At 40.2% G+C, this 26,891-nt stretch overlaps 1 protein-coding gene across 1 annotated transcript; it reads left to right on the forward strand.

Annotated features, from left to right (window-relative positions):
• Positions 1–26,455, forward strand: DNAJC3 (DnaJ heat shock protein family (Hsp40) member C3). The gene is made up of 12 exons (XM_066176361.1): positions 1–186; positions 5,987–6,097; positions 9,045–9,169; positions 10,176–10,250; positions 14,817–14,969; positions 16,267–16,448; positions 18,431–18,550; positions 20,343–20,448; positions 20,546–20,666; positions 24,438–24,570; positions 25,333–25,481; positions 25,912–26,455. The coding sequence occupies exons 1-12, from the start codon at positions 105–107 to the stop codon at positions 26,067–26,069; spliced, it is 1,515 nt and encodes a 504-aa protein (XP_066032458.1). The 5' UTR covers positions 1–104; the 3' UTR covers positions 26,070–26,455.
• Positions 26,456–26,891: the final 436 nt, after the last annotated feature.

Consider the following 26,891-nt stretch of genomic DNA (forward strand, 5'->3'; position numbering starts at 1 on the left):
GCGTCGCCCACGACCCTCCCCGGAGGAGCTGGAGCCGCCGCTCGGTCGGGCCCGGGCCGGAGCCGCCGCTGTCGGGACGAGGGGCGGCGACGGAGGAGTAGGAGATGGTGTCCCCCGCTGCCTCCGCCGGCCGCCTGGGCTCCGCGCTGCCCTTCCTGCTCGTGCTCCTCGACCTGCAGTACCAGGGTGAGCCGGGCCGGGGTCCCTGTGCGGGTGCGTTGCGAGGGGTGCTGTGCCGCGGCCGTCGGCGGCCCGCCGGGGTTGGACCCTCGGCCGTGGTGGCCGGGGGCTGGTGGCCCTCCCTCCGTCCCCCCTGTCGGGGCTGCGCGGTGTCCGTCATGGCGGCGGGGCGCACACCCCACACCCCCCGCCACCCCGGTCCCTGTCGTCTTGAGGGGGCGAATATTTCGGGAAAGGGTGTGAGGAGGGAGGTACAGCGCTGCCACCTCATCACTCGGGGCTGTGGCGAAGGGCGCGTAACGAGGGCACGGCCGCTGCCGGTGACCTATTGGGGTTAGTGGGGAGTTGTGGGTGGCTCGCTGTGCGTGCGCGCTGTGTGTGCGCTTCGTGCTCCCCGGCCTGCTCAGGGACGGGCTGGGGTGCAGTGGTGTCCCCGAGTGCGGCCCTGTGACAGCGTTGGCCCTTCGGTGCCAGCCGTGAATGTTGCACTCCGGTGTGGATTTTGTGTAGTTCCGAAGTTCAAAGGGTTTTCCAGTTGCCCTTCTCAGCCGCAGCCAGTATTAGTACCACACTTAGAGATTCGCTGAGGCTTTTGATAGTTGCGTTGAATTTGTTCTGGTTTGGTTTTGTTATGGTTACTGTTGGTTTGTTTTTGTTTTTTGTTCTCTTTTTTTTGTCATCTCTCACCATTAGTATTTGAAGTTCAGCTTATCTGCGCTTTGAGCCGCTTGTTTACTTTCATAGCACCCTGCCAGCAGCACCTGTGTGGCCAGGCTTTTATTCACAGGCTTCTGTTGAGTTTCTAACTCTGTTATAGAATGGTGGTGACAGTCAGGGTTTCAGCTGAGGGACATTCTTTACCTGCCAGTGGCAGATGGAAGTGGAACTGAAGCTCTCAGAAAAAGTCTGTGGGCTTAAGGAAGATACAGGTTAACATTAAAAATTCAGTGGATACACTGCATTAGAGAACACTTCAGCAACAGGAACGTGGTGTGGCAAAGACACCCTGCATTAGACCACGTACTGTGGTGTCAAATTGCCTTTTTTAAAATATGCATTCTAGTGGTGTTGGAAGACAAATAGTTTTTGTCAGACTATACTGTTGGGGTGTTTTTTTGTTTTTTTTTTTTCCCTGAGGTAGTGGCAGTGGTGCTTCTGCTGAGGATTTTTTATTTAGAGTTGCCAACCTGTTTCAAGTACGTGGCTTTTTGGGCTTACCACATTTCCTAGTTTGGGGGACATCTTCTTAACTTCAGTTAATAAAGGTGTATAGTGCAGTAATAGAATGTGAAGTGGTAGTACTGGATCTTATTTACTGAATTCACTAACCTCTGAGTTCATGAATTAAGTGTAGTTAAGAGAATTTGGGGGGGAGGGGTATGTTAAGTGTCTAAATTTTACATCCCTCCACGAATATTACTGGGTTTTGAGCTCAGAAGTGGTCACAGTCACATTTAAATATGAATCTTGATGTCTTGATAATAGAAGTCTGCCCTGTGTCATCTGATTCATGAATCTGGGGAAGAGTCATTCCTCATTAACTTTGTATCTTACAGTTGATGTCAATGAACACTATTTATATCTGGCTGGTGAATACACTCAGTAAAAACGTTTTTGATTCCTCCTCTTCATCCAAATTTGTGATGAGTTTGGAACAGATCCTCTCCTGGGAAGACTCATTCTTCACTGCTGTTTGTCCACACTAATCACAACAAAAAGAGGTGACTGAGGAGGAATAAAGGAGTGTTGTTCATTTCCCCCCTCATTTTCCTCGTAGCAGAAGAAAGGAAATGTAATATGGGGAAGAATAAATGGGCTCTGGGTATACAGAGCTCAGTTAGTTGCTGTCAGATCACAAGCATTTAAGTGCTTCTTTTCTTCCCCCCACCTTTTATTTTCGCCCTAAGTTTGGGAGCTTTTTTTTTTTCCCCTTGGCCCCAAATAGCAAAGGCTAATTGGGGGGGGGAGGGGTGGGGTGCGGTTTTGTCTGTAAGTCTTACTGCACGGTCCAAGTCTCTTTGCAAACGAAACGAGTAAAAACTCGATGGGTGAAAGTTACACATGGCTCAAGCACATACTCTGAGGCTCCTCCTAAACCTCAGCAGTGTTGCTTCTGAAGCTGTCAGTGCTTGTCCACATCTCGCTTAGTTCAGTGCAGTTCTTGAAAATCCTGTTTGCAAATAGACCTAAAGCAAAGACCAAACTGTTTAAAAATAACAGCAAACTTAAGATTCAGGGTCATTCTGATTAAAAAAAAAAAAAAAGTTGCAAAAGCAGGATCTCCCACTCTCCTGACAAGATAAGGCAATCATTAAGTTCCTCTATGTGGGGGGAGGGGGGAAGTTTTAATGAACATAATTAAAATTAGTGACATGCATGCTACTTCTTTGTCATTTAAACAACTGGGTTTGGTACACAATATGAACTAGTTCTGTTTATTTTCATAGTCTTGTTACTCAACTTGGGAATAAGATTTCGAAAAAAGTGGGTGGAAATTCTACAGGGAGAAAACAGGAGCACGTAGACAGATGTAACATCCTGAAACTGTTCTCAAGTTGCAGGGCTTTATTGAGTTCTTTGCAATGTGGATGGGACCCATTATATGAGGATAGAGTTAAAGTCTGTAGACTTAGGTGCCTGCATATTATCACCAATTAGTCTAATAAAACAAAAATCCTACCAGGAAGTTATAATGTATTTGACGTGAGTGTATTTAACTGGAAAAACAAGTTAGCTGCACCTGCTTATCTTCCCTGTACCTTCTGATCACTATTCTTTGAGTTGTCAGGGCTAGTACCTATTATCTGGGAATAGTTTGGGGGTTTGTGTTTGGTTTTTTTTTGTGTTGGTTTGGTTTTCTCTTTTGACTCTTAGACTTGCCTCAGTGTAAGGACTACAGGCTCTGAATTTATCCAGAATATTTGACTTGATTTAACAGCTGGAGCTCATGTGGGTGGTTGTTTGAAGGCCAAGGTTATCACTTAGACAGTCTTTAGAAATGATATTCAAATTAAAATACATGGAAGTTTAAAAAAATAAATGGTAAGCTTGCATATCTCTTGTGTAAGTTTAGTTTCTTGGTGGAGCATGTAGAGCTTCTTCAGCTGGGCCTGTGGTGTCCAGCTCACCACTGTGTGTGTGTTGGAAAGAGCTCTGTGAGGGGGGGTTGATGGGTTGTTTGCTCCAGCTGAGCTTTAGTTCTTAGGTTTATTCTCAAACCAGAGTCCATAGGTACTCAAATAGGTTGCAGGGAATTTGAGTCCTTGGACTCCTGTGCTTAGGTTATCAGTTTTCTGATGTCTGCTGTGGGCTGCTTCATTTAGAGCGATTGTTTGCTCCAGCCAGAAAATGAATAAGCAAGAGATTTCTGTGAATAAACTGCCCAACTAGCAGGTCAGTGCAGAGTGTTCCTGAGTAGTTATGGTAAATGTCACTTTTCATTGTGGTCCGGCTGATGATGCGGGCTGTTCCTGGAGACCCATGCATCAATTTCTGGTGTTCAGCAACTTGCAGAGTCGAGGTTTAATGTATGTCAAGTATAATTAGTCTTGTTCTCCAGGAAATCCACAGGACTTCACAATTTGCTTTTTATTTATCCATGCTGCTCCTGCTTTTATGACTTGTTTACTGTCAGTGGGCACCTTTCTCATTTGTTTCATTAATTGCCTTCATTATTTTCAAGGAAAAAGATGGCTCTTCCACCTAAAGTATTATGTAACTGTAAAACTGTACTGAGCACAACGTGTTTGAAACACACTAAACTGTGTAGGTACATCTTCCTGTCGAAAAATGTATTCTGGGAGCTATCCTGATGTGACTGAATGCAAATCAAGAATCCCTGAGACGGTGGGAATTGAATGCCATGTTTGGGTACATGGAAAGTTCTTCAAAGAGTAATTTATAGCCCAGTTTTAGCATACTGCTCCCAACTGACAAGTTTTGTAAGATTTCAGGTATTTGTGTATGTGGGGAAACACAGCAGGGGTGAAACTTGGAGTTTTTAGTTGGTATTAGATCATGTTAAATACTTCAGTCTGTTTACAGTTTGATACCTGCTTTACTGCTAGCTTTACTTCCAAAGCCAGGGAAATTTGTGGTGAGCTTTTTTCCAGTTCTTAGTTTCTTTGTTATGTTTCTAATGCTTGCTTTGTCATTTTGAAGGACACTGGACCACTTGATGATTGAAGCTTATAGCTAGCAAAGCAAAATGGGCAAGGAAGAATGTCCTCTTGCTGCAAATCCACATAAAATGGGAATAAATGTTTTACATACCTAGAATTGACTTTAACATGAATCTTTTAGTAAGATCCTCAAATAATAATTATTTACCATGTAGGCAGTTTTAGCTCCATCCACTTAAACAAAGGATATTCGCTGGAAATTTGGGACTTCATGTAGTAATTTCCCTTAATTAAAAAAAAATAGTTTTCTATCATTGTTTCTTCTAAAACAAAACATTGAGTTGAAGCCCTTGAATCCAGCTTGCTGAATTGTCAGTCTTTTAGCAGATAGAACTTTCTCTGGTGGATGCAGAGGGGATTTTGTTCATTTTAGTATAGACAACTCAAGAGTTTTCTTATAATGTGGAATTAAAAGATTTATGAGCTGTTTAATGGAGTAGAAAAGAAAAACTAAATTAAGATCCTGGGTGTTGAGAGCTTCTACATCTAAAACCTTGATGATTTGGTGATAAGAAATTTCTGTTTGTTCATTACAAATATGTTGTTGTTTAACCACCTTTCAGTGTGAGAAGTTTGGGTACACTTTTCCTTCAATCAGTTGTACTGTAACATTTTTATTTGGATTCTAAGAAACAACATTGAAATGCTGCTGCATATTTGTATTTTAAATGCCTATCTGAATCAGCTCAGTGCAAAACCTGAGGGAAATAAGTTATAAATCATTGGGTTTTAATGTAATGTGCTTATTCAGGATTTCAATATATTACCTTGCTTAAATCTAGGCATAGGGTATTCTCTTAATAAATGAAATTTTTTCTAGTGTGAAAGCTTTTTAGCAGTAAGCTGGTGGGTAATTTGTAGTGAAATTCTGCCCTGATTTGAGGACTGCAGTAAGCAGGACAAACAAAAATCCTGTTGCTGAGTTGATACATGCACAGCATGTACTTGCACTTGACTGCTCATTTCTGCTCAGCAGTGGTCTTTCCCTGTTGGTTGAGCAGCAGCAATTTATTAGCTTTAAACTCAAACTGGCACTTCCAAGACTTACCACTTTAGTGTGGTTTTCATGCTACTGGTTAAAGGGAAAAGGAGTGAGAATTTTAATTGTTTGTCAAAACTTGCAGTCCTGTAGAAGTTTGCCCTGGAAATTATGAAGATGAGACAAGAGTGCAGTAGATGAGAAGTCAATCTCTGAGTAGCCAGACAGTTCTCAGTTAAGTATTGAGTTGCCATCAGGGTCATGAAATTTGACTTGGAGCCTCTGTGTATTTGCTGCATGTGTGTGTTATGAGTGCCTTGCAGATTCTTCTGGAATTGAAAGTCAAAGGATATTACTGAATGTGTAGATGTGTATTGGGTGCCTTGTCACAATAGGGTGCAGAGCAGTGTTTTGTATATTTTGACACATCCTAACTGGGACATGCTCTGAGGTTATTAGGCTGCTGGCTGCTTTACAGAATCTCAGAATCCGTTAGGTTTGAAAAGATCTCTGTGCTTACCTAAAGTGCAGGAAGATGTGACCTCTGCCTCTCCCAGTAATGGTTTGTTACATGTGTTATCACTGTGTGTGTTTGCTGTAATCAAACTGGTCATTCAAAACCTTGATCTTTTTGTTTTTCTTTAAGGAGCTGAGTGTGGAATAAATGCAGAAGTAGAAAAACAGCTTGAGATGGGGAAGAAATTATTGGCTGCTGGACAGCTGGCAGATGCTTTGTCTCACTTCCATGCAGCTATAGGTGCGTATCTCCGGGAGGTGACCTTGTACTGCAATACCTTTGGGTGGGTTTTTCCCACCGTTTGCTTCATTAAACATCCTGCTTTCTTGCAAATTGCATTCCATGAGTTACAAAAGTTGGGGTATCTTTATACAGCAGTTTGGACAGAAGGCCACAGAGATGCAGTTGAATATTTATGCCTTGGTTTTGATAAAAGAAAACGGTAAAATCAACTACACAATACATTAACACGTAAGTCAGTGTTGTTCTGGAAGCTAGCTGTATGAAAGGAACTATAATTGACTCTGATATTATTTGATGAGGTATTCCCTGTCTGTCTAATCCCATCAAGGTCAGGTTTCATCTTTATGATATTTTTCAAAGTATAAGTGTCTTTCAAAGGCTGGCTTTATCCATGCTTTCTTCTCTCCAGTGCTGTAAAAAATTCAGTGTTTAAAATAGTCGCTCTCTCTCTCTTCTTCTTGTTTTCTTAATTAAATCTTGAAGTGGGTGATATCTCAGTGAAACTGATGCTGCAAGTTTGAGATACTGAATTGTTGGTGGAGAGCAAAATTGACCCTCTCTTGTAGTCAACTAGTGAGTCTTGTTTGGTGTTCTGCATTTTCAACAAACTGAGAACTTAAATGTTTGCTTTTAAGAATTTTAAAGCAACTTGGCTGAATAAAATCCTTTAATTCAAGCATAGAGACAGCACCAGTAAAGAGCAGTGTCCACTAACACTACAGTTTATTAACTGCATGGTGTGTTTTTTTAAGTTGTTGGGCTTTGTTATAATGTGTACAAGTGCATTTTTTTTCCTCAGAGAAAAGAATCTTGCTGAGATGTTCTACATTGATGAGTTGTACTGTTGATACTTTTTTATTTATGCCTTGGTTTAATCGTGAGATGTAAATGGAACATTGGTTGTGTCTGAGTTGTTTGCACTCTCCAAGATCAACTTCCCTTATATAAAGGGAATGGAGGAGGCAACTTCCTTTTTTTTCTGGTATGGAAGCTCCTTGTTCCTCCTAGATGCAGTCTGTTACTCCTTTTGTTTGTGTGCTGCTGCCAGAGCATTTCTGTGGGATCTGTGCACAGTTAGATGATGTTCTCCTTTATTGTTGGTTGGCAAACTTGCACTTGGATTTGATGAGGAGACCAGTTCAGGGTGTGCCTGTGCAGTTCCTGTGAGGGTGCAGAGGCAGCAGTGGTGTGAGGTGCCTGCATGGGGGAAACCCACTGATTTGCTTTTAGAAATGTGGTATGACCACCTCAGTTGTGACCTTTATGGGATTCTTAGTTGGATGCTGATTTTAGCCTGATTGCCTCATTTTCATCAGACTACTTCTTCTTTGGATTTTGTCTTTTTGAAAAGATTTTGAGCATGATTTGCCAACTGTGCTTGCGAGGAGGTAAGAATTCTTTCCTGGCTGCACTGCATCGTTGTAGACTATGAGGTAAATAAATCTTTCCGTCTTGCCTCAGCCAGTCTATTTTTGGGTTTTTTTTCAAACATCTAAAATACAAGAAAACTACTGTCCATATTGCCTCTCTTCAGTTAAATTTTCTACCATATCTTCAATCCCAGCTTATGCCTTCTGTCTGAGTAAGTGTCAGTTGCTGTTTGTTCCTGGTGCTGGAGTACTGAGGCAAAACTGTCAGATAGTCATCTGGTGCTGGAATGTGCTCTGTGTGTTAGCTCTTTCTTACCTTTCATCCTTTCTGTATTAATAAAGTTCTTCATTTCAGCTGTTGATTTGTACCTAGCCTACACATTTAGGACTCAGTGCTGCTTTTCTTTTTTTAAGGGGAGTAACAGTTGAATTTACCTGTTGTTTATAATGCTGACATACAAAGAGGCATACAGCATGGGAGTTCCTATTAAATTTCAACTCTGGACATACGCATTTTCACAACCAAGATATTGTAGAGGAAGAGTGCAGATAGCTTTCTCTGTGAGAACTGAAGTAGTGTTTTGGTAATGGAGGTGGCCAGCTATGAAACTTGGTTGCTGATCATAAGACTTTTGGTGGTGCTATTTCTTCCATTTATTTTGAAGTTCAACTTTACCCTCAAATGATGTGAGGAAGAAAAATACTACTTCTGTTCCTCAGATGTGGATGTTCTTGTCTGCAAATTCTGGATTGATCGTTGTGCTTTTAATAGCATAGTAAAAGGTTTCCTGTCTTCCAGTATTGGGTTGTTTTGGTGGTTGAAGTTACTTTTCCCTGAGAGCCCACAGTAACTGTCTGCTGTTTCTGTGACCTACTGTATAGAGAAGAATGTTAAGAGTCTTATTCTTGTTTTCAGAGTCTGATGTTTGCCTCTTGTACAAGTGTATGTGGTAGCTTAGAGAGTGCTAAAATCACTGGATCTTGGAATTTTGACCAGGAGACAACATGGGATGTGTGGGCCCTGAAGTTAGCCTTCATGTTTTGGTAGTGTGTGTGCATTTGTCTGCTGGTGAGAGGCAATGTTGGTGCCCACTTTATTACTAAAGAAAGAAGCTGCAGATATTTCAGTGAATGATATAAAGGGTTTGTGTATGTGTTGACATTGCACTAACATATTAGTAATTTTGGGAATACTTGTATTTATCCAATGCAGTGATCACCACCTGGGCTGGAAAATGATGAAGTAATGTGCTTTCAAATGTAGGCCTGCAGTTGAAGATAAAGCATTAGTACTCAGAGGCTGTTCTCCCATATAAAGCTGAAGAACACATGCATATTTGACCTTCACTCTCAATTATTTGGCATTTACAGTATTTCAGTAATCTTTATTGTTAATTAAACTCATAGAAAATACTGCTTGCATAATGTTGCAAATTTTATGTCTTATTAATGTATACCATTGTTTCTAGTGGCTTAAAAGTAGGATGATATATTTTTAGTCATTGCAGTTCCACTGTACCAGGAATTTCAGTAGCTTTGAGATAGTATTCTGATTGCTGTTTGTTCATTTGCAGAGGGAGACTCTGAGAACTACATTGCTTATTACAGAAGAGCCACAGTGTACTTAGCGATGGGCAAATCTAAAGCAGCAATTCGTGATTTAAGTAAAGTGGTTGAATTAAAGCAGGACTTCACATCAGTAAGTATTACTGGAATTGAAGGTTGTTCAAGTGTAAAGAAAAAAACTGCTTCAAAGAAGGTTTGGGGTTTTTTTCAGACTTTGCTCAACAGGAATAGAGAATACATTATCCCTCAGAGGGCTTTAAAGTGGATAAAATAATAGGAATGGTGTATGTACCTTAATTTGCATCTATGCTGAGCACAGTCTAGACAGTTATTTGAACAACTTACTGTTTTAGTAAGCTCATGGATTTATACTAAACACTTCTCTCACTTGTGGTTTTTCTGTTGTTCACCAAGGCTTTGCCATTTGGGACAGGGAGAAGAGAGCACACAGATGCCTCTGGGGTTTTTTTCCTCTTAATCAGCATTTGATTTGAGGTGTCTGTTCTCCACATGAAGTGTCCTAACATCACTGCATTCCTGTGTGACTGTTGCAAGTTGTGATTTGCTTACCCCTTTCTCCATTCTGTGTACTGTGGTTGGCAACTTCCTCACTAGTTGGGAACTGATGCTGGAGTCCTCTCCATCTGATTGTCACCTCCCTTTTTTGTGGGCAGTGGCATGTCCTGTAGAGTTGACAATAAAAGAGCAAATGTTAAATTCACTGTTGTATGAAAATATTCTTATTGTAAACCAAAGTCTTCTAAGTCGTTGAGTTGTCTTTTTACATAGCTTCTATTACTAGTTTAATGAAATAATTAAATGTGGGAATTGTTTATTGTTTATTATTTCTGCTGTTTACTTAATCTGTAAGCGGTTATAATCAGGAAAGTGGTGTAAAGTCAACTTTTACTCTGATTTGTGAAATTTTTCAAATGAGTTCTTTCCATAAAAATTGTCAGTTCTGGTGCAGAGAAATCCTTTACCATTAAAGAGTCCTTATAAGAACACCATTAAATGAAAAAGAAAAAGAATGGGTGTCATGATCTCTGTTTATAGCTTATTAGCTATGTTAAAATGAAACTTGTGTTCATACTTTGCTCAATTCCCATTTGTAAATAAAAAGTTATGTTTAATTTCAGGCAAGATTACAGAGAGGACACTTACTGCTAAAGCAAGGAAAATTCGATGAAGCAGAGGATGACTTTAAAAATGTGGTAAGTTGGAGAGCAGTGTTAAACTGCATCACTACTTCAGAGGTTGGGTTCTGAGCCAAGGTCACATCTGGACTGTGGTGCTCTACAGAGTGTATGGTATCTAGGCCTGAGTTTGTCTTTCCTGTTCTTTGCAGGTGTAGTAGCTAAGCAACCTTGTATGCATAAATGACCAGTGAGGGTGCAGTAGAATGATGCAGATTAAATGGGGTGTTGCCTGAAACAATGGAGCACTTTGGAAAGTCTTATTTGTGTGTGCCTGACACTTGGTGATCTCTGCTTACTGATAGCTGTACTAGGGAGCAGCCTTCATTCAGACAGAATTGATGTGGGACTCGAAGGATGTAGTTGAACTGTGGTTTACATCACTATATTGATGTCTCTCTGGGAAATCACTGGGGCATCATGGATCAACCTTTGCTGGTTCCTGTCTCTTTCTACTGGTTGCAAAAGAATTGTTGGCTCATAATTGAGTCAGTTAGCAGATACATCAATCCCTTTCAGTGACATTCCTCTGTCTGTCTCCTACTTTGCAGAGTTCTCCATCTTCATGAATGTCTTGGCAGGTCTTCCTCTCCACGATTGGGAATTGTGCAGTTTCCGTATACATGTAGTTGGATATTACCCACCTAACACTCACTTGAGCTATTTTTAGTTTTGATGGGTATTTCGTGCATTTCAGCCCTGTGCTGCAAAGGTAGACTGATCTAACCCCAGAAAAAAAGCCCTCAGAGAATGTGAATCTTGGTTTCCTCTCTGTTGCACAAAATTCACGTAAATATGAGTATAAATAAGATACATTCTTCATTCTTGCTTGCTCTTCAAGAGTTGCTGTTTTGAACAGCTGATGTGTCCCTTGAGCCAAAATAAGAAGAATTTGCAATGTAACAGATGCTGTCTTGTTGGCTCTCTTTGAAGGGAGTGATGAAAAAAGAAGTTGTGTGGTCCAGATTGCAGCTGTTTAATGGGAATCTTACTGGTAAGCGTGGATGACTAAACTGGAGTGATTATCCTGTATGTTCTGCAGGACAGCTGTGAAGAATGGGTCTTGCAGGTAGAAATGCTCCAGGCAGAGCTCCAGGAGCTTATTCTGAAATTCACGTAGCATTGGCACCTCTGGCTGCTTCTTCCTCAGGAAGTTTCCTAGGAGTGTGTGGTCTGAGAGCAGTGCAGCCCTGCTGCCTGCGAGTGTGGGAGAATCATTCAGCTCGGATTAGCTGAGGACACAGCTGCTGCAGTACCACTTATGCAATGTCACTGTTGATTGTGAGTCTGTGTGTGCATTCTCTGCAGTTACTGTTTCTTGAAATATTGCTTAATGCTGCATATGGAATTGTTTCTCCAGTCAACTGTCAAGTATCTTTCTCCGTTGCCAAACCTGCTGCAAACATTTATTTGCTGCCTTTGGTCTTTTAAATAGTTCCAAGACTCAATCAGGCTTTAAATCTGAAGTAGAACAGAGTTTCTTCCCAGAAGCTGATTTAGGAAAATAGCATATTAGTCTTCAATCTGACTTCCATTTTCCTTTTTTCTATGAACAGTATTGCCTGTTTACTTAGAGAATTGTCAAGTGGTCTGTTTTAAAGAGCATCATTTTCAGTTAAGTATAGTATATTCAAGCAAAATGTGTAAACAGTATTAAAGTAGCAGTTTGTAATAGGTTAATTTATTCTGTGGGGAGGGGATTAAATTGTGCTACGTGCCTTGAAATCTCTGAGTAGAATACCTATTTCTTTGAGAGTTTTCTCTTGTTTTCTAAATCCTTCAGATTTCCCATCCCTTCTCTTTAGGGAGAGAAGGGATAGATGTTCCTTAAAAGGGATCTCAACAGTTTAGGAGATGGAGTCATTTTTGAGGGAGAGAAAGCAAGAAAAATTCAGCCCATCTAAGTGGGAAGAAGGATGACAAGTAGACTTTCACAGCTTGTAAGACCAGTGGCTTTGTGTAGAATTTAAAAAAACCCATTGTAACTATTCTTCATATAAACCAGTAAAATTCATCATATAAAACCTGTCCTTCAATGTGGATTCATGAAAACTCATGTCCTCAAATTCTTTCTATATTAAATTTCATACTATCAGGAAAAAGTTTCACGGTGAGCACCCTAAGTATCTTTAAATAATTAATTGCTGAGCAGTTTCTCTGTATATTCCTGCCCTTTATGGGATATTAGTACTGGCTGTCTTGTGAAGCAGTGCTAGTGTGAGAGTAGGCTGTAGGAATGCCTAGCTGCAAAGGATGCAGTATTCCTTTTTGGGAGCAGAGCCTCTTGAGATTCAGCCTTCATGTGTTATATTTAGCTATCCTTTTTTTTTTTTTTTTGCACTCTCTACTTTCCTGTTGGCTGAAATTATTCACGAGGTTTGGATAGAGGGTGTGACTCAGACTTAGGCCTTCACATATTAAGCAATCCTGCATTTCTAGAAACCTCTCCTTTTAGGCCCACGGATGGATCAAGCTGATTAAATTCTTTACATGGGCCAGGTTTTCCACATGAAACTTACAGGAATAAGCAGAATTCCTTTGGTGATTTTTGAAGTTGTTGCTCATGCTGTATGAATAGTAATTATTTCTCTGCTACGACTTTGGTTTAGTGTTCATACACATTAATATCAAGTTCCTTCTGTTTGGTTCAGTGGTTTCTGATTAATAGGAGTCAGCAGGACAGATCTGTGGGTCATCAACACTCATGTCCAGGGCCTCAAGCCATGAAAACCGTGGAATGTTTATTTTACCTGTAAGCCTGTGATTTTTACTGAAAATAAAAGGGATATTGGCATGCTTTGGTTGATGAAAGGCATTCTGGAAATGTGACAAAAGCAATGCAAATCCTGGCAGGCCTGTGTATGAGCCTTAAAATGTTGTCAGTGACTCTGCTTATGTTATGGAGAAAAAGACGAGCATTTGAGTTCGTGAATTCTGTAGAAGGTACAAAATTACAGCGGAACTTCTGCCTTGTCTATTGGAAAGTGAGGAAAGGACCAAAATGTTATATTTCTTTTAAACTGTGATCTTTTTTAAGACTGACTGTAACACAGTTGCAATTTATTGCAATAAAGACTGGAAATTGAGGTGCCCTAAACACACAATTCTGTTTGCCTTAGAAGAACAAACACTTCAAAGCTTGATATTGAAGGCACAGCTTCCAGCTCCACTAGATGTCAGCCAAGACCAAGTGACTGAGCTCTGTACATCTGCAAATTGCTTTCTCCTCTAGAGAAACCCTTGCCTGTTGCAAAATATGTTGGACAACAGCTTTCCATGGTTGGTTGGTGGTGTATTAGTACTGTTTTGGATGTAGGTGGGAGAGGCCATCTTATGGAACTGTAAGTTAAGCATATTAGGTTAAGTTCCTAGGCACACTTGGGTTGGGCATTTGAGGCTCTCTTAACCACATCAGAGTAACATTAGGTGTTTCCAGATACATCCCTCAGTGGTATAGAACTAGGGGAAATTCTGGTAAAGAAATTCTGAGGGCTGAAGTTGAATTACTTTAGAGACATAAGCACAAAATATGTGTGTTTAAAGAACTTACTGGTGAGATAAAGGGAAGAGGCCAGTTCAGGGTAAATGGGGAAAGAAAAAAGTATTGGATTTCTTTGAGTGACTTTAGTTCGCATTCTGTGTATAGAATGCAATATAATACAAGTTTTTATTTAGAAACAAACAAAAAAATAGTCATGCTGATCTGTCCCTTTGAAACTTTGAAAGTAATTCTGATCAATAAGAAGTGGTGAAGCTAGTGCTTCTTTCAAGCTACAGTAATGCTACAAATTCTCTGGCTTCTCAGGGGACTGTCTGAGATTCTTTCTGGCCATGTGTGTCTTCCTGGGTGACAGTAAAGTTGCCTGAAAGATCTTTTTTTGCATTTTCTTTGAAAAGACAAACCTGCCTAAGTGAAAAGGCAAGTATAGTTTAATGACCTCTGCCCCCTCAGAGGGAGGGGTTAGAGAAATGAGAGTCCTTGTAGACAAAATATTGGACTTGTTTAAAACTCTGTAAGAAGCAGAATGCATGACTGCCCAGCTGAGCCTTTTCCCTGGCTGTAGCTGCTTAACTTGCTGCTGTAGCTACTCTGTGGGGAAAATATCAGAAATACAACTTCACACCAACAACTGTCTGGAACATGTTTTGTTTATTTCTGTCATGAAGTTATAAATATGTATAGTGCTTAAAGTGAGAGATGCAATTATATCAGGTGGTTACACTGTCTACTGCTGCTGAGGAATCCAGTGTTTAACAGCTGACAGCAGAGGTGAATTAATTAGGCTACAAAGAGGTCCACAATGTTCAGCAGGTGATGGGGGACAGTAACTGCTGTGTATGATCTGTCCAGTGATGTTTGATCAAGCTTGAAGAGTTGGATTTCTCTGACGTCTGACATCTCCTGTTGAATTTCAAAATATTTTTCTTCTGAAGTTCAGTGGTATAAATGCTTCCATTGGAGTTTTGTAACTTCATTTTGCTTTATTTGCTGCTTTAGTCAGTTCTCCATGATGTGGTTATTAATGGGACTGAAAGAGATCCTTGAACAAGCATTTGAATCTCTCTCCTTGTTCATGTTTGCAGCTCAAATCCAATCCTAGCAATAATGAGGAAAAAGAAGCCCAGACTCAGCTGACAAAATCTGATGAGCTGCAGCGCCTACATTCACAAGCATTATCTGCCTACCAGCAAGAGGATTATGAAGCTGCTATTTCTCTTCTTGATGAAATCTTGGCAGTAAGTGTTAAGTCAAATGGTGCTGTGAAAGGAAAGTTAGGGCTTCTGTCTGACATCTGTGTGTTTTTGTTTAATAGTTTCTTCAGTGATGTGAAAATAACTTTGGTGTAACCAGTTTAGTTTTGCTGAGCACAGTGGGTCTGTGATGATGTTGGAGAGAGGAGGGGTCTGAGCACGAGCTGCAGAAGAAATCAAAGTAATAGTTTGTCTTAAAGATACTTCAGTGGAACTTCCATTACAGAAAACTTTATTGATTATAGTTTCCTTTTTTTGGTATTCTTGTGGAAGCTGGGAAGAAGTTTTTCTGAAATCAATGAAGTTTTGCCAAGTATAGGAGTTAGAGGTTTTTTTCATCTGGACTTTTCATTGCATACATGCAGTCGGTTTTTATCTCAAGAAAGAGAATTAACAAAAGACTTTTAAAAATGGCACAAAATTAAAAATGTAGATAGCTAGCTATATTTTCAGCTTGTTCCTTAGATATCTGTATTTGTTGAATCTTAATTGGTGTAGATAGCCTCATAGTGCAAATGTAAATAATTCAGTCATGTGGGCATTTTGTGTGTCATATAGAAATGTACTAAAAGACAGTTAACTGCTGTGACTCTGCACATACAAAGTAGCACTGTTGACTTGGAGTTTACAACCTTGGAGCTTTTGGTGATGAAACTGCCATAGTGCAGGAATTGGTTTATGGGGTGGGAGTGTAGAAAAGCAGAAAAACCTCCTCTAAGATAATAGTTTCCAAACAACTGATGAGACGCAGATGTAATTCCCTTAACCAAATTTTGATAGGCAGTTCCTCATGAGTAATTAGTTTTGCCTTACTGTGACAATTTTACCTCTCTTTATTCTTAAAATCCAGATATTAAGGTCAAACTTGATGGAACTGCATCTTACCCACAGGCTTCTTCCTAGAGGACAACCAACAGCTTGGTCCTTGCTGTTCATTACCTCTATTCTTTTGGGAAGATACAATAATTTATGATCCTGATATCCTTTCCTGGAGGCTCAACAGACTGTCCTAGTTTAAGCAATGCCAGTAGATTTAATTCATCTCTCTGCATGAGTTCATTGAATCATTTACAAAATTTTCAGGCCTTTGTTTTTCTATTTGGGCAGGTGCATCACAGCATCCACCAGGAAGCAGAGATGCTAATTTTATGAGCTCTGCATGCAGCTTGAACCTTATGCTATTACAGTTGGCAAAGTGAAATTAAATGGGATTTTTCTTTTGGGGAGGAAAAGAAGTGAAGTGTTATGGACCAAAAACAAGCTTTAATTTTGATTTCTCAAGGTTTGTGTTTGGGATGCAGAGCTACGGGAACTTCGAGCAGAGTGTTATATAAAGGAAGGGGAACCAAGCAAAGCCATTAGTGACTTGAAAGCTGCTGCCAAATTAAAGAATGATAATACTGAAGCCTTCTATAAAATCAGCAGAATATATTATCAGCTGGGGGACCATGAATTATCTCTCAGGTAATTTTACTATTTCCTGTAATCATTATAATTGAGACAGAAAATAAAATTATATAGATCATGATAAACCATGCAGTATCTCTTGTGTGGGGTTTGGATGGAGAATCAGCTGTGGTCTAGATCTGATAAAAGGAGTTCCTTTCCAGAAACTTAAGGATTGGCAGTGAAGACACCCGTGTTCATTCTTGGCAGGACCAGCCGTCAATGGTTCCAGGTATCTTGTTTCATTAAATAGAAGCCAGAGTCCCTATCCATGGGAGTTGCTTAAAAGTGCTGTCTTCATTTTACTTCTAGAAGGAAGAAATTCCTTCCCGAATTTCCTTTAGTGGAGCTTTTTTTAAACCTTAAACATCTATTGCAGTTAAGTTTAAGATGCAAACAGAAGATCTATACATTAAGGTTACAAGCTTAAGAATGAAAGAACAGCAGCATCCAAGTATGAAGAGCTTGGGGTGCAGAGCTGTTTGCTTCTTGTTACTGCAGACAGTCCTGGATGACTTTTTGATAATGCCCTATCCTTTTGTTCATACTGAGTTAAGTTTAAGCTCTTATTCCCATGTGTCCCTAGTCAATGGGGCAGATAACTGCCCTTGCCCAATCCAGACTGTTCAGTTTGTACTCTGTGCCTAGCTGCACAAATGGTGGAATCCTTCCTAGGTCACAGAAGTGGTTTCTGTGCCAATCCTAATTTCAGGTGTGCTGCCTTCATCTCCAGAACGTTTCCAATATGATTTCTGCCACAAAGTCCCTTCAATAAGGTGAAGAGAACTGAGAAAACCTGTGTTCCTTTCTTTAGTAGATGGAAACTGCATGTGATTATAATTGCAAAAATTCGTTTTATAGCTGGCCAAAAGTAAACATGAAAGTAATTGGTTTGCATTAGGCATTCCCTTTCCAGAGCAAATATTGTGGACTCATATGTCACTTCTGTGATGACTTTTGCTAGGTGGCCATCACTTTGCCCAGTGATTTCGAGTATAGGTGGCATTTTTATTATTTAAAAGCACGGTTGAGGGCACTGTTGAAGAACAGAACGGAATCAGAATGAAAGGGATAAGCCTCTTTCCTTTATTCTACCTGATACCGTGATTTTTTTGCATCATGACATATGCTGAGAAAGAGTTCTATAGCTCTTGGACTTGCTGGGTGTTTACTCTTGTCCTTCCCTTAGTTTCTTCCCCTTAAAGGCCTACTTATTTTCAAATAATAAGATATTTTTGTCTGGGCTTAAGGGCAAAATAAGATTTTCCAATCTCTTCCTGAAATTGACATCATGGTTGTGCTGTGATGACTCTATGGGATCCAAAACATTTATTCCTTCATATGATTGCATTCTGGGGGGTTTTTTTGGGGGGTTTTTTTTTTTTTTTAGACTTTGGACTATTTTGAGAGATATTTTCCCTAATCAGAGTCTGATTAAATGTTCTTCACAGTGAAACAGCAGACTAAGGCTTGGCTGAGATTCTGTCAAGGAGGTTTGTGTCTTAGCTGAGCTTTCTGTTTCAAGCAGCACAAAATACAGTTCAATGTAGGAATTTTGTAATATATCTGAGTTACAATTGATGGTAATTTTCCTGTATATTCATCTGATAACTGCTAAATATAATTTCTTTCACAGAGTGCCTTTTTCTTCAAAGGTACACTTCAGCTCTTGAGTCAGTTATTAATGTAACATAAAACCTTTTGTGTGTTTGTCAAGACAAAAGAATTAAAACCAAAACCAGAAAAATATCTGGTATATATAAGTATGTTTGGGAAGACTCTTGTTGGTTTCACTTAATATTAATATTTGGATGAAGGGAGAGATTAGTGTAAAGAACTCAAGTGTTGTTCTGGATAGTTTATATAATGCTGCATTGTGTCTCTAGGTAACATTTCATAATATGCGGTGACCAAGTTTTTTGGTTTTGTTTCTTTGTTTGTTTGTTGGTTTGGTGTGTTTTTGTTTTTTTTTTTCCTTCTCCTTACCTCCCTGTGAAAAGTGAGGTCCGGGAGTGTCTGAAACTGGACCAGGACCACAAGCAATGCTTCTCTCTCTATAAGCAAGTAAAGAAACTCAACAAGCAGATTGAGACAGCGGAGGAATTCATCAAAGGAGGCAGGTAAGTATTCACTGATATGTTGGAGAAAAAAAAATATAAAAAGCTCACAACTGAGGCACCAGCTTACTGATTGAGGAGCTGATTAAAGTGATGCTTTTTGCGTGTGTCAGTTGAAGTGGGTACTGAGCAGAGCTCTCAAATTACAATTAGAATAAATATTGACTCGCATAGCAACTATTCTATTCTGATTCCTTCTGATGCCACTGTGTCCCTTTTGCATACTTAACTTCTTTCTGCGGCAGGTAGTAAGACAAACATAGGGATGAGAGTTCTCAGCTCGTATATTATTACTCAGCACTGAGGAGACCACACTCGAGCACTGGGGCTCCCCAGTGTAGGAGAGATGAAGCTACTGAGAAAGTCCAAGGAAGTTCCACTGAGATTGGAGGTGGGGAGCGTCTGTCTCCTGCAGGGATAGGCTGGGGTGGCTCAGAGTGTTTGCCCCAAGACTTCTCTGCCACAGGGTGATTTCACCAATGTACCTGAAGGGAGGGTGCAGAGAGGGCTGAGCCAGGCTCTGCTTGGTGGTTTTCTGTGATGGGGTCAGGCCAGTGGGTGCAAACTGAAACAGGAGGATCTCTTGGAACATCAGGAAATGTTTTTTACACTGCCTTATTGCCACTGGTGCAGATTGTCCGAGAGGGGTTATGGAATCTCCTCACTTTAGAGTTCTGCAAAAGGATTTTGGACAGAGTCATAGGGAGATTTGTAGGGGTGGCCCTGTGTGGGCAGTGGGGTTAGACCAGATGATTTCTAAGACTTCCTTCCAACGTCAGCTATCCTGTGATGCAAGGACCAAATCTTAAGACTAAAACCACTTAGTAACTCTGCAGTGCCTTGATGGCAGAAGTGGTTCTGACTGAAAAGCTTTTTTTTCTTCTTTGCACCCTGTTAAATGATAGACAGTGCCCATGTATTCTTGTAGTTCTTGGTTTACTTTAGTTCTGTGTTCCCAGGCACATGACATCCAGCTGTAAGGACCCCAAACCAATCGTTAGACATTGTCAAGGTGGCTTTTTTAAATAAAGTACATCAGGAATGTGAATAAGCACAACTGATGCCAGTTTTATTAAGCCAGAGTGTTTGGACGCTTTTCACTTACTTAGTCCAGCATCAGTGCAGTTTCAGGGAGTCTGAGAGCTTTCACTTCTCTAGTTTGTAGCAGCCTGTGGATTCAATCTCACTCTTGCATTTTTAGGTAAATATTCTAATCTGTTTGTCCCTCAAACCATGTAACTTCAGCATTTTGAGGCCTTCACATGCTACAGTAATAACACTTCACTCTGTGACTTGTGAAGAAGAAAAGGGGAAAACATCTGCCTGATTAAAACTGGCATGAGGGAGCTTTTTTGTACCTCTGTGAATAGGTACCTTTTGTAGTGTGCAGATAGTCTGGACTCTTAACTGTGAGCACAGAACTGAGTCCATCTCAGGTGTCAGCAGGGGAGATGTTTATTTTGAAGTGCAGTGTCATGTTGGACAGGAGGCAAATCTGGAGGCCCTTGGCTGTGCATGGTGGGGGATGGCAGTTGTTATTTCCTGCATAAGCCTGACAGGCCTAGTGCCCGCTCTTCTGTCTCACAGCACAGCAAAGGGAACGGGGATGTGATTCTTGAAGTGCCTGCAAGTTTTCTTCATACTGTTGTTTTGTATCTTGCCTTTAAGGCTATTAAAGGGAAAGTCCTTTGGCAGAGGGATGGAGAATCCGTGAATTTTAAGAATTTTTAAATAAAATGCAACACCCTGAGATAGTGATTGCATTTCATGATACTATGCTTTATGATATAAACAGGTATGAAGATGCTATCAGTAAATATGAAACTGTAATGAAAACCGAGCCAGAGGTCCCAGTTTATTCTACTCGTGCCAAAGAGAGGATCTGTCACTGCTTATCAAAGGTAATTCTGCTTATCTCCCTTTGTAAATGTCTTCAAGACAGACATGAAACAGAACTCCCACAACTACATGAGTTTTGTTTTACTTTTGCCTCTCTAGAATCAGCAGGCTACAGAAGCCATCAAACTTTGTACAGAAGTTCTGCAGCTGGAACCAACCAATGTGAACGCCCTGAAAGACAGAGCAGAAGCTTATTTGCTAGAAGACATGTATGAAGAAGGTACACTTGAGTGCCATTGGCACATACTTTATGTGGACATTTCAAATGTAGTCAGTGTTTCAAAGGCTTCTAACATGCACCTTGATTCTATGCTATGTTATCCTTAATTAGCCCTTGTAGTTGCAGATTTACAAAAATGCTTGGTGGTAATTTTGTCTTGGTTAGTGTAAGTGGAATGTACTTGTTTTATCTACAGCAGAGTAGTCTTTGTAACAGTGAACTGTGTTCAGGATGTTTTATGAGACTGTGTAGCGTACTCAACTCAGAGACGTTTTATATAATCAGCAATGTCAGAGAATTGCATTTAGAAGTAAAAGGTAATTAGAGCTAAGGTAATGTAAATTCATTTTAGGAGCTTCATTTTCATGTCTTGAGATGGCAGCATGAAATAATACTGTTCTGTTCCCTAGCATGTGCTGCGGGTGGAGGAAGGTAACAACCATTGCTTCTCCTCCGTGGATCTCTGTAGTGTTGCTCAGAGAGTAAACTGATTCTGTTCCTGAGGCTGCATTTTCCATATGGAGTTTCTGTAAAATGCATCCTATTACATGGAGTGATAGAAATGACCTCTAAGATTATCAAGTCCAACCCATTAACCCAGCACTGCCAAGTCCACCACTAAACCCTGTCCCCAAGTGCCATATCTGTATCAGTTTTAAATATCTCCAGGGAGGGTGACTCAAAATGTTGAGAATTGGAGGAAAGTTCTTAACAAAGTTCTGCAGACAGCCATCCTGGTCTTGTGCTGGGGCAATTGGCTCCCTGTTACAGGATATAAGGAAACAGAGAGGGCATATCTGCGATCTGGGGGAGCTTATTTCCTGTGCTGGTGCCTCCTGGCCTTGAGCTTGGCTTCCAGGTGAGGAACCATGCTAGAGCAGAATTGTGCTTCTCCGGGGTCTGTAGCATCTCCTGTGCCTTCCTCCTGCCCTTGACAGCAGTGAGGTGGTTGCAGTTACACTCTGCCTTCCAGCAGAGCCTCCATCAGCAGTATTATAGCCTGTTAATGTTCATCTGCCTGGAGGTATCTTCATTTATCCTTTGGTGGCTGGTTTCTCTTTCCCATGGAGAACACCAGAGCAATTAAAAATGTACTCTCATATTTGAAGGGGCAAAATGATTTTCATTCTTCCCTCAAAAAAATTTTCAAGCTGGAGGCACCTATTTTCCTGTTAAAGGTAGGAAATTTCAAAGTACTTGTAATTCAGAACTTTGAAGGTGATTATTGTTAAGTGTTCAAGATGCAGTTCACTATGTAAAGCTGTGTTCATGAAATGGTTTTAATTACTTCATAATCACATGGGATCCAGGGCTTGTCTATAGAGACAGATGTTTAATGACTCCATTTCTGGCATACTTCATAAGTACAGGAGTCTATCTGTGTAGAGCACAAGTTTTGTCAAAGAAGGAAAAAAACCTGCCTTGCTGTTTCAAAATTGGTTAGAACATACTGATTTTTTTCTGTCTTCTTTTTTTCCCCTCCCCACTCTACTACTGTAGAGGTTTCGGTAAAAGCGTAAACTGCTTTCTGTTATTTCTCCACGAGTCTTAGCATGGATGTAGGTTGTCTGCAGTTACTCATGTTTGATGGGAAATTTGCCATCATTCCACATACAGGATTCACCTGTCTCTGTTTCAAAAATTCACAAGATACCAAAGCCAGTGAAGCTGTTTAGAAATATGATATGATTACCTTTTGGGAGATCATGAAGATTCTTGTATTGAAATAATGAGAATTAGATTTGACTGAAGTATTTAAATTGAAAGTGACACTGGGAAGTAGTTGTTCCTTTCATGTCATGGAGCAGGGTGAAAGGAAGCCTTCTGAAATAGCAGACCAGTAAGAAGCAGCAGTGACTCTTCTGTTTGTGAGGTACTACTGCTTTTAGAAATAGTGGCTCAAAAGAACTGATTAAATATCTCACTTGACATACTAGGAATTAGTAATAAGTCTCCTGGCTTCATAACAAACTTCTTGTGGTCATGAAGCTGCCATCCTGCTCCACCTGCTTCCAACCCTCACCCCTCAGACAGAGAGAGCAATTAGCTTTCTGAAAGAGGAAGAAAATCCCTACATTGGAGCTACATCCCTACATCCCTACATCCCTACATTTCTCTCTACTCAAAAGTAGAGAGAAAGTTCAGTGTGTACTCGCTGAGCGTGCTGGATGCATTCCCTCTGCAGTGTGCAGCACTGAAACACTTTCCCTTGTGCTTAATGCTTGCAGTCCTTAAATAAGGAAGTTGATTTAGAAAAAAAAAGAAGAGAAATCCGATACTGTCGTGGCAAATAGTTGACCCCCGAGCAGGTTTCCCACGGCGGTGCTGTAGGTGACCTGGTGCTCAGTGAGGCTGAGCAGTCTCACCTGCGTTTGGCAGGACATTCTACTTGCCCCTCCTAGTATTACCTGAAGCAGATTAAGTTCAGTGGGGCTTAACATTATTGGAGCAATAAAGCAGCACAATGAAATCCCTGCACTTTCACTCCTTTTATTAGTTTTGATAGCATATATTCAGCACATGTATTAGTGTGGATTTTGGGGTTTTTTTTAATGACTGGACAAATTACTAAAAACACCAGTAGAAGCCAAAATGCTTTAAGCGGCAAAGGCAGTGCCCTGGGATGTGAAAATATATAAAAAATTTGTGTAGTTTGTAGTAGCCTAGGAAATTGTTTGGGCTCTGGCAATACTTTTGGACTTTTTTTTTTTCAGTAACTGAAACAAGATTGCAGTGGTATCAGATGTCTGGGTAATACAAATTCATTAGCACTTCCTGCTGTCTTGCTCAGAAACAGTGAAAAACAAATGTAACACCTGCTGAGAAATAGCATCTGCTTGGAAATAATCTGATGCAAGTACTTTGTCTAACTTGAGAAACCTAAGAGACTTGGATCTCAGAATGAGACCTTGAGGATTATAATAGTGAAAGAAGAGCAGTCTCATTAAAGACTTCAACTTGCTTCCCTTGATAAATTTTGATATTAAAGAATATATAAACTTGGTGTCTTAAGCACTTGCAATGATAATAGAATTTACTTAAAGAAGTTTAGACCTCAAATTTCTGAAAAATTTCTTCTCTTGCTTTCATTCCTGAGGAATGCAACTCTTGAAATAAAAGTGAGAGCCTGCCTTTGGAAAAAACCCACTAAAATATAACTGCATATTATACATGCAGAGGTGTAAAAAAGCCACTGTTTGCCTTTTGCTAACAACATGAGCTTACTGGTATTCTGAAATCTGTCTTCATAGTCACTGAAGAGGAAGAGACTTTCTATTGTGTTGATTGAGGGCAGACTGGCGGAGAAGAATGAATATTAATTTTAAAACTCTGGTTAATTCGTCCTTCAGTTGAACAACAATGTTGGACTAGTGTGCCGTGGGCTTTTCAAGCACTCATTGCTGAATCTTTCTTCTTGATTTCTGTTTCCTCGTCCCAGTCCTAGATATTCATTCTGTTCATCCGTGTGGCTGTAGTAATGTCTTAGAGAATGCTGCAACCTACATTGGTACCCTCCCTTCTCTTCCATTTCCCACAAGTGCGATGAACCTAAAGAAAGAAAATTATCTAATTCATAGGTGAAAGTGAATTTCCTCAATTCCAAGGTTTTCTAATTTAGAAAAAAAACCCCAAAACATGTCAAGTTGAAACTAAAGTTTAGCGCTTTTTATATGGTGATAACAAAGCTTCAGTTTTGTTGAGTGACTGAGTTCTTTAACTGGAAGTTTGTAGAGTTGTGTAACCTTTTTTCATTGACTTTTTTTATAAAAGCTATTAAGGACTATGAGACTGCTCAAGCCAATAGTGAAAATGACCAGCAGATTCGGGAAGGGCTGGAACGTGCCCAGAGAATGCTGAAGCAATCTCAGAAGAGGGATTATTATAAAATCCTGGGAGTAAAAAGGTGAGATACTAATTCCAGAGATGATGATGTGAAAGGTGGTTATTTAAACCAATACTTCTAGGGCTGTTCACTTGAATTTGTTCTGCTGAGTGTTAATTTTTGTTCTGTATCTTGCTAGCTTCACTCTTCTGCTGTACACATTTTTAGCGTTCAGCTTGTGAAGTGGCATTTGTTTACAATTCGATTAGAAAGAATGGCAAAACAACAGCAGGAAGAGCGGAAATAAATTCTTTAGGAAGAAATTCTTAGTATAGATGATCCTGAGTCCTATAAATTGAGTTGGGGAAAATATGAAGACTGGCAAGAATTACTAAAAATAACAAAAATTGTGGCAGATAGTGTGATAGATTGGATGAGTCTGGAAGCACTGGCTGAACAACTTCCCATGCTAATGAGGAGCAAGCAAAGTTCTGAACTAGTATTGGTCATCCTTCCAGTTGTAAACTAATTTGATCTCTGTTTTTTGTTATTCAACTGGTGCTAAATTCCTCAGACTGAGAACTGTATTCTGCAGAGTCACTGGCAGTAGCATCTTTCCAAGAGAAGTATATGGGTGGTGAAGGAGAGAGTGAGGAATCTTTGCTTAAGATTGCAACTTGCTTCCTTTGTTTTGTGTAGTCTTCAGTGCCACTTGCAGAAGGTTAACAGCACCTCACAACTTTCCTGATGCCCTTAATTAGCGTCCCACTGTTTAAAATAAACTTCATTAGTGTGCATACGAGCAGTCAGAAGATGAAGTTATCTGTAATTTTATCCATCCAGAAATGCTCGAAAGCAAGAAATCATAAAAGCTTACAGAAAGCTGGCATCCCAGTGGCACCCTGATAACTTCCAGAGTGAGGAAGAAAAGAAGAAAGCAGAGAAGAAATTCATCGATATCGCAGCTGCTAAAGAAGTCCTCACTGACCCAGGTAATGATGCAGTGGCTTTGTATTTTTAGTTACTTTTTCTACATCAAGGTCAAAGCAAAAGTGTAAGTCGTAACAAGCATTTCAGCTTCCCATTTTCCCTTTCTGCCCTTACCCATCTTGAGAAAGCAGTGCAATAATACTTGTGTCCTATCTGTTGCATGAAGTCAGATGTAATCTGTAATTATTGTGTTTCAGTGACTTTTGTTAAAAGTCAAATAAAAATTATATTTTGAAGGTCTCTTCTAGGGATAACATCTTGTAGAGATTTCTAGGATTGACTAACTCTGGATATACTTATGTCAAGGATATGTGTGTCTCCTGCTTCGGGTGCTATTGCAAACTGCTTTTAGATTATAACAGCAACTGAAGTACTCCAAGGAAACCCTGTTATTACTGAGCCATGATTCCATGTTGGTTTTGTTTCCCCCAGAAATGAGGCGGAAGTTTGATGCTGGCGAGGACCCACTGGATGCCGAGAGTCAGCAGGGCGGCAACAACCCTTTCCATAGGAGCTGGAACACGTGGCAAGGATTCAACCCCTTTGGTTCGGGAGGAGGACCATTTACATTCAAATTTCACTTCAGTTAGAGCCAAGACTGTTTCTGGTGGCTGCTGCTGTTTTTTACTTAAATCATTGAAAAATAAAAAGTCTCTCAATTCAAGACCCAAAATCTTAATTTTTATAATGTTGTCCTTAACCCAGAGTCATACTGCGCTGGAAGAAAGCTCCTTTTTTCTTTCATTTGGTTTGGTTTGTGATGAGCTTGACAAGCTCACACTCGTGGGGGTTGTGCTGCCTATGTATTTGCTGTGGATATGCAGGACGTGTTTATTCCTACGGATGGAAAAAACAGTAAGATGCTACTTAGGACAACACTTAAATTTAGAACTTGAGTATATGCTTAAAGATAAAAATGCATGTAAATATTTTTCTGGATTGGGGCCTAATAAACATGGCAAGGGTAGTTACAGTAGTCTCTGCGTTAACAAACTTGGCTGTGCTCAGCAGAATGATCCATCTCCCAGTATTTTAAAGAGGAAGCCCAAGTGACCCCCTGCTGGATTGGTGTTGGCAGTGCCGGAGGTGGGGAAGAGGCTGCGCACTGAACCAGTCCCAACAATCACTCTGGACGAAGAGTGCTTGGGAGTAACTGTATCTGAAATACCTGCTCACTTTGTTGTTCACTAACCTGAAATTAATTGGGGGTGATTTCATTGGTGGAATTGTCAGCAGTGAGGTGGGGGTGGGGGGAAAGACTTGTTTTTCAAAACACTTCTTTTCTGAATGTGATTTTGGGTGTTTTTTTAGGTATGATTTTTGAGTAGTTTGCACTTTAACAAAATACCTGCTTGAGATTTGAGCAGAAAATTTGATGTGACATTTCCCTGACACTGCAGCAATTTGTTGCT

This window comes from Chamaea fasciata, unplaced genomic scaffold, assembly GCF_029207755.1.
Source record: "Chamaea fasciata isolate MVZ Bird 193981 ecotype frontalis unplaced genomic scaffold, bChaFas1.0.hap1 SCAF_2, whole genome shotgun sequence".
Taxonomy (NCBI): Eukaryota; Metazoa; Chordata; class Aves; order Passeriformes; family Sylviidae; genus Chamaea; species Chamaea fasciata.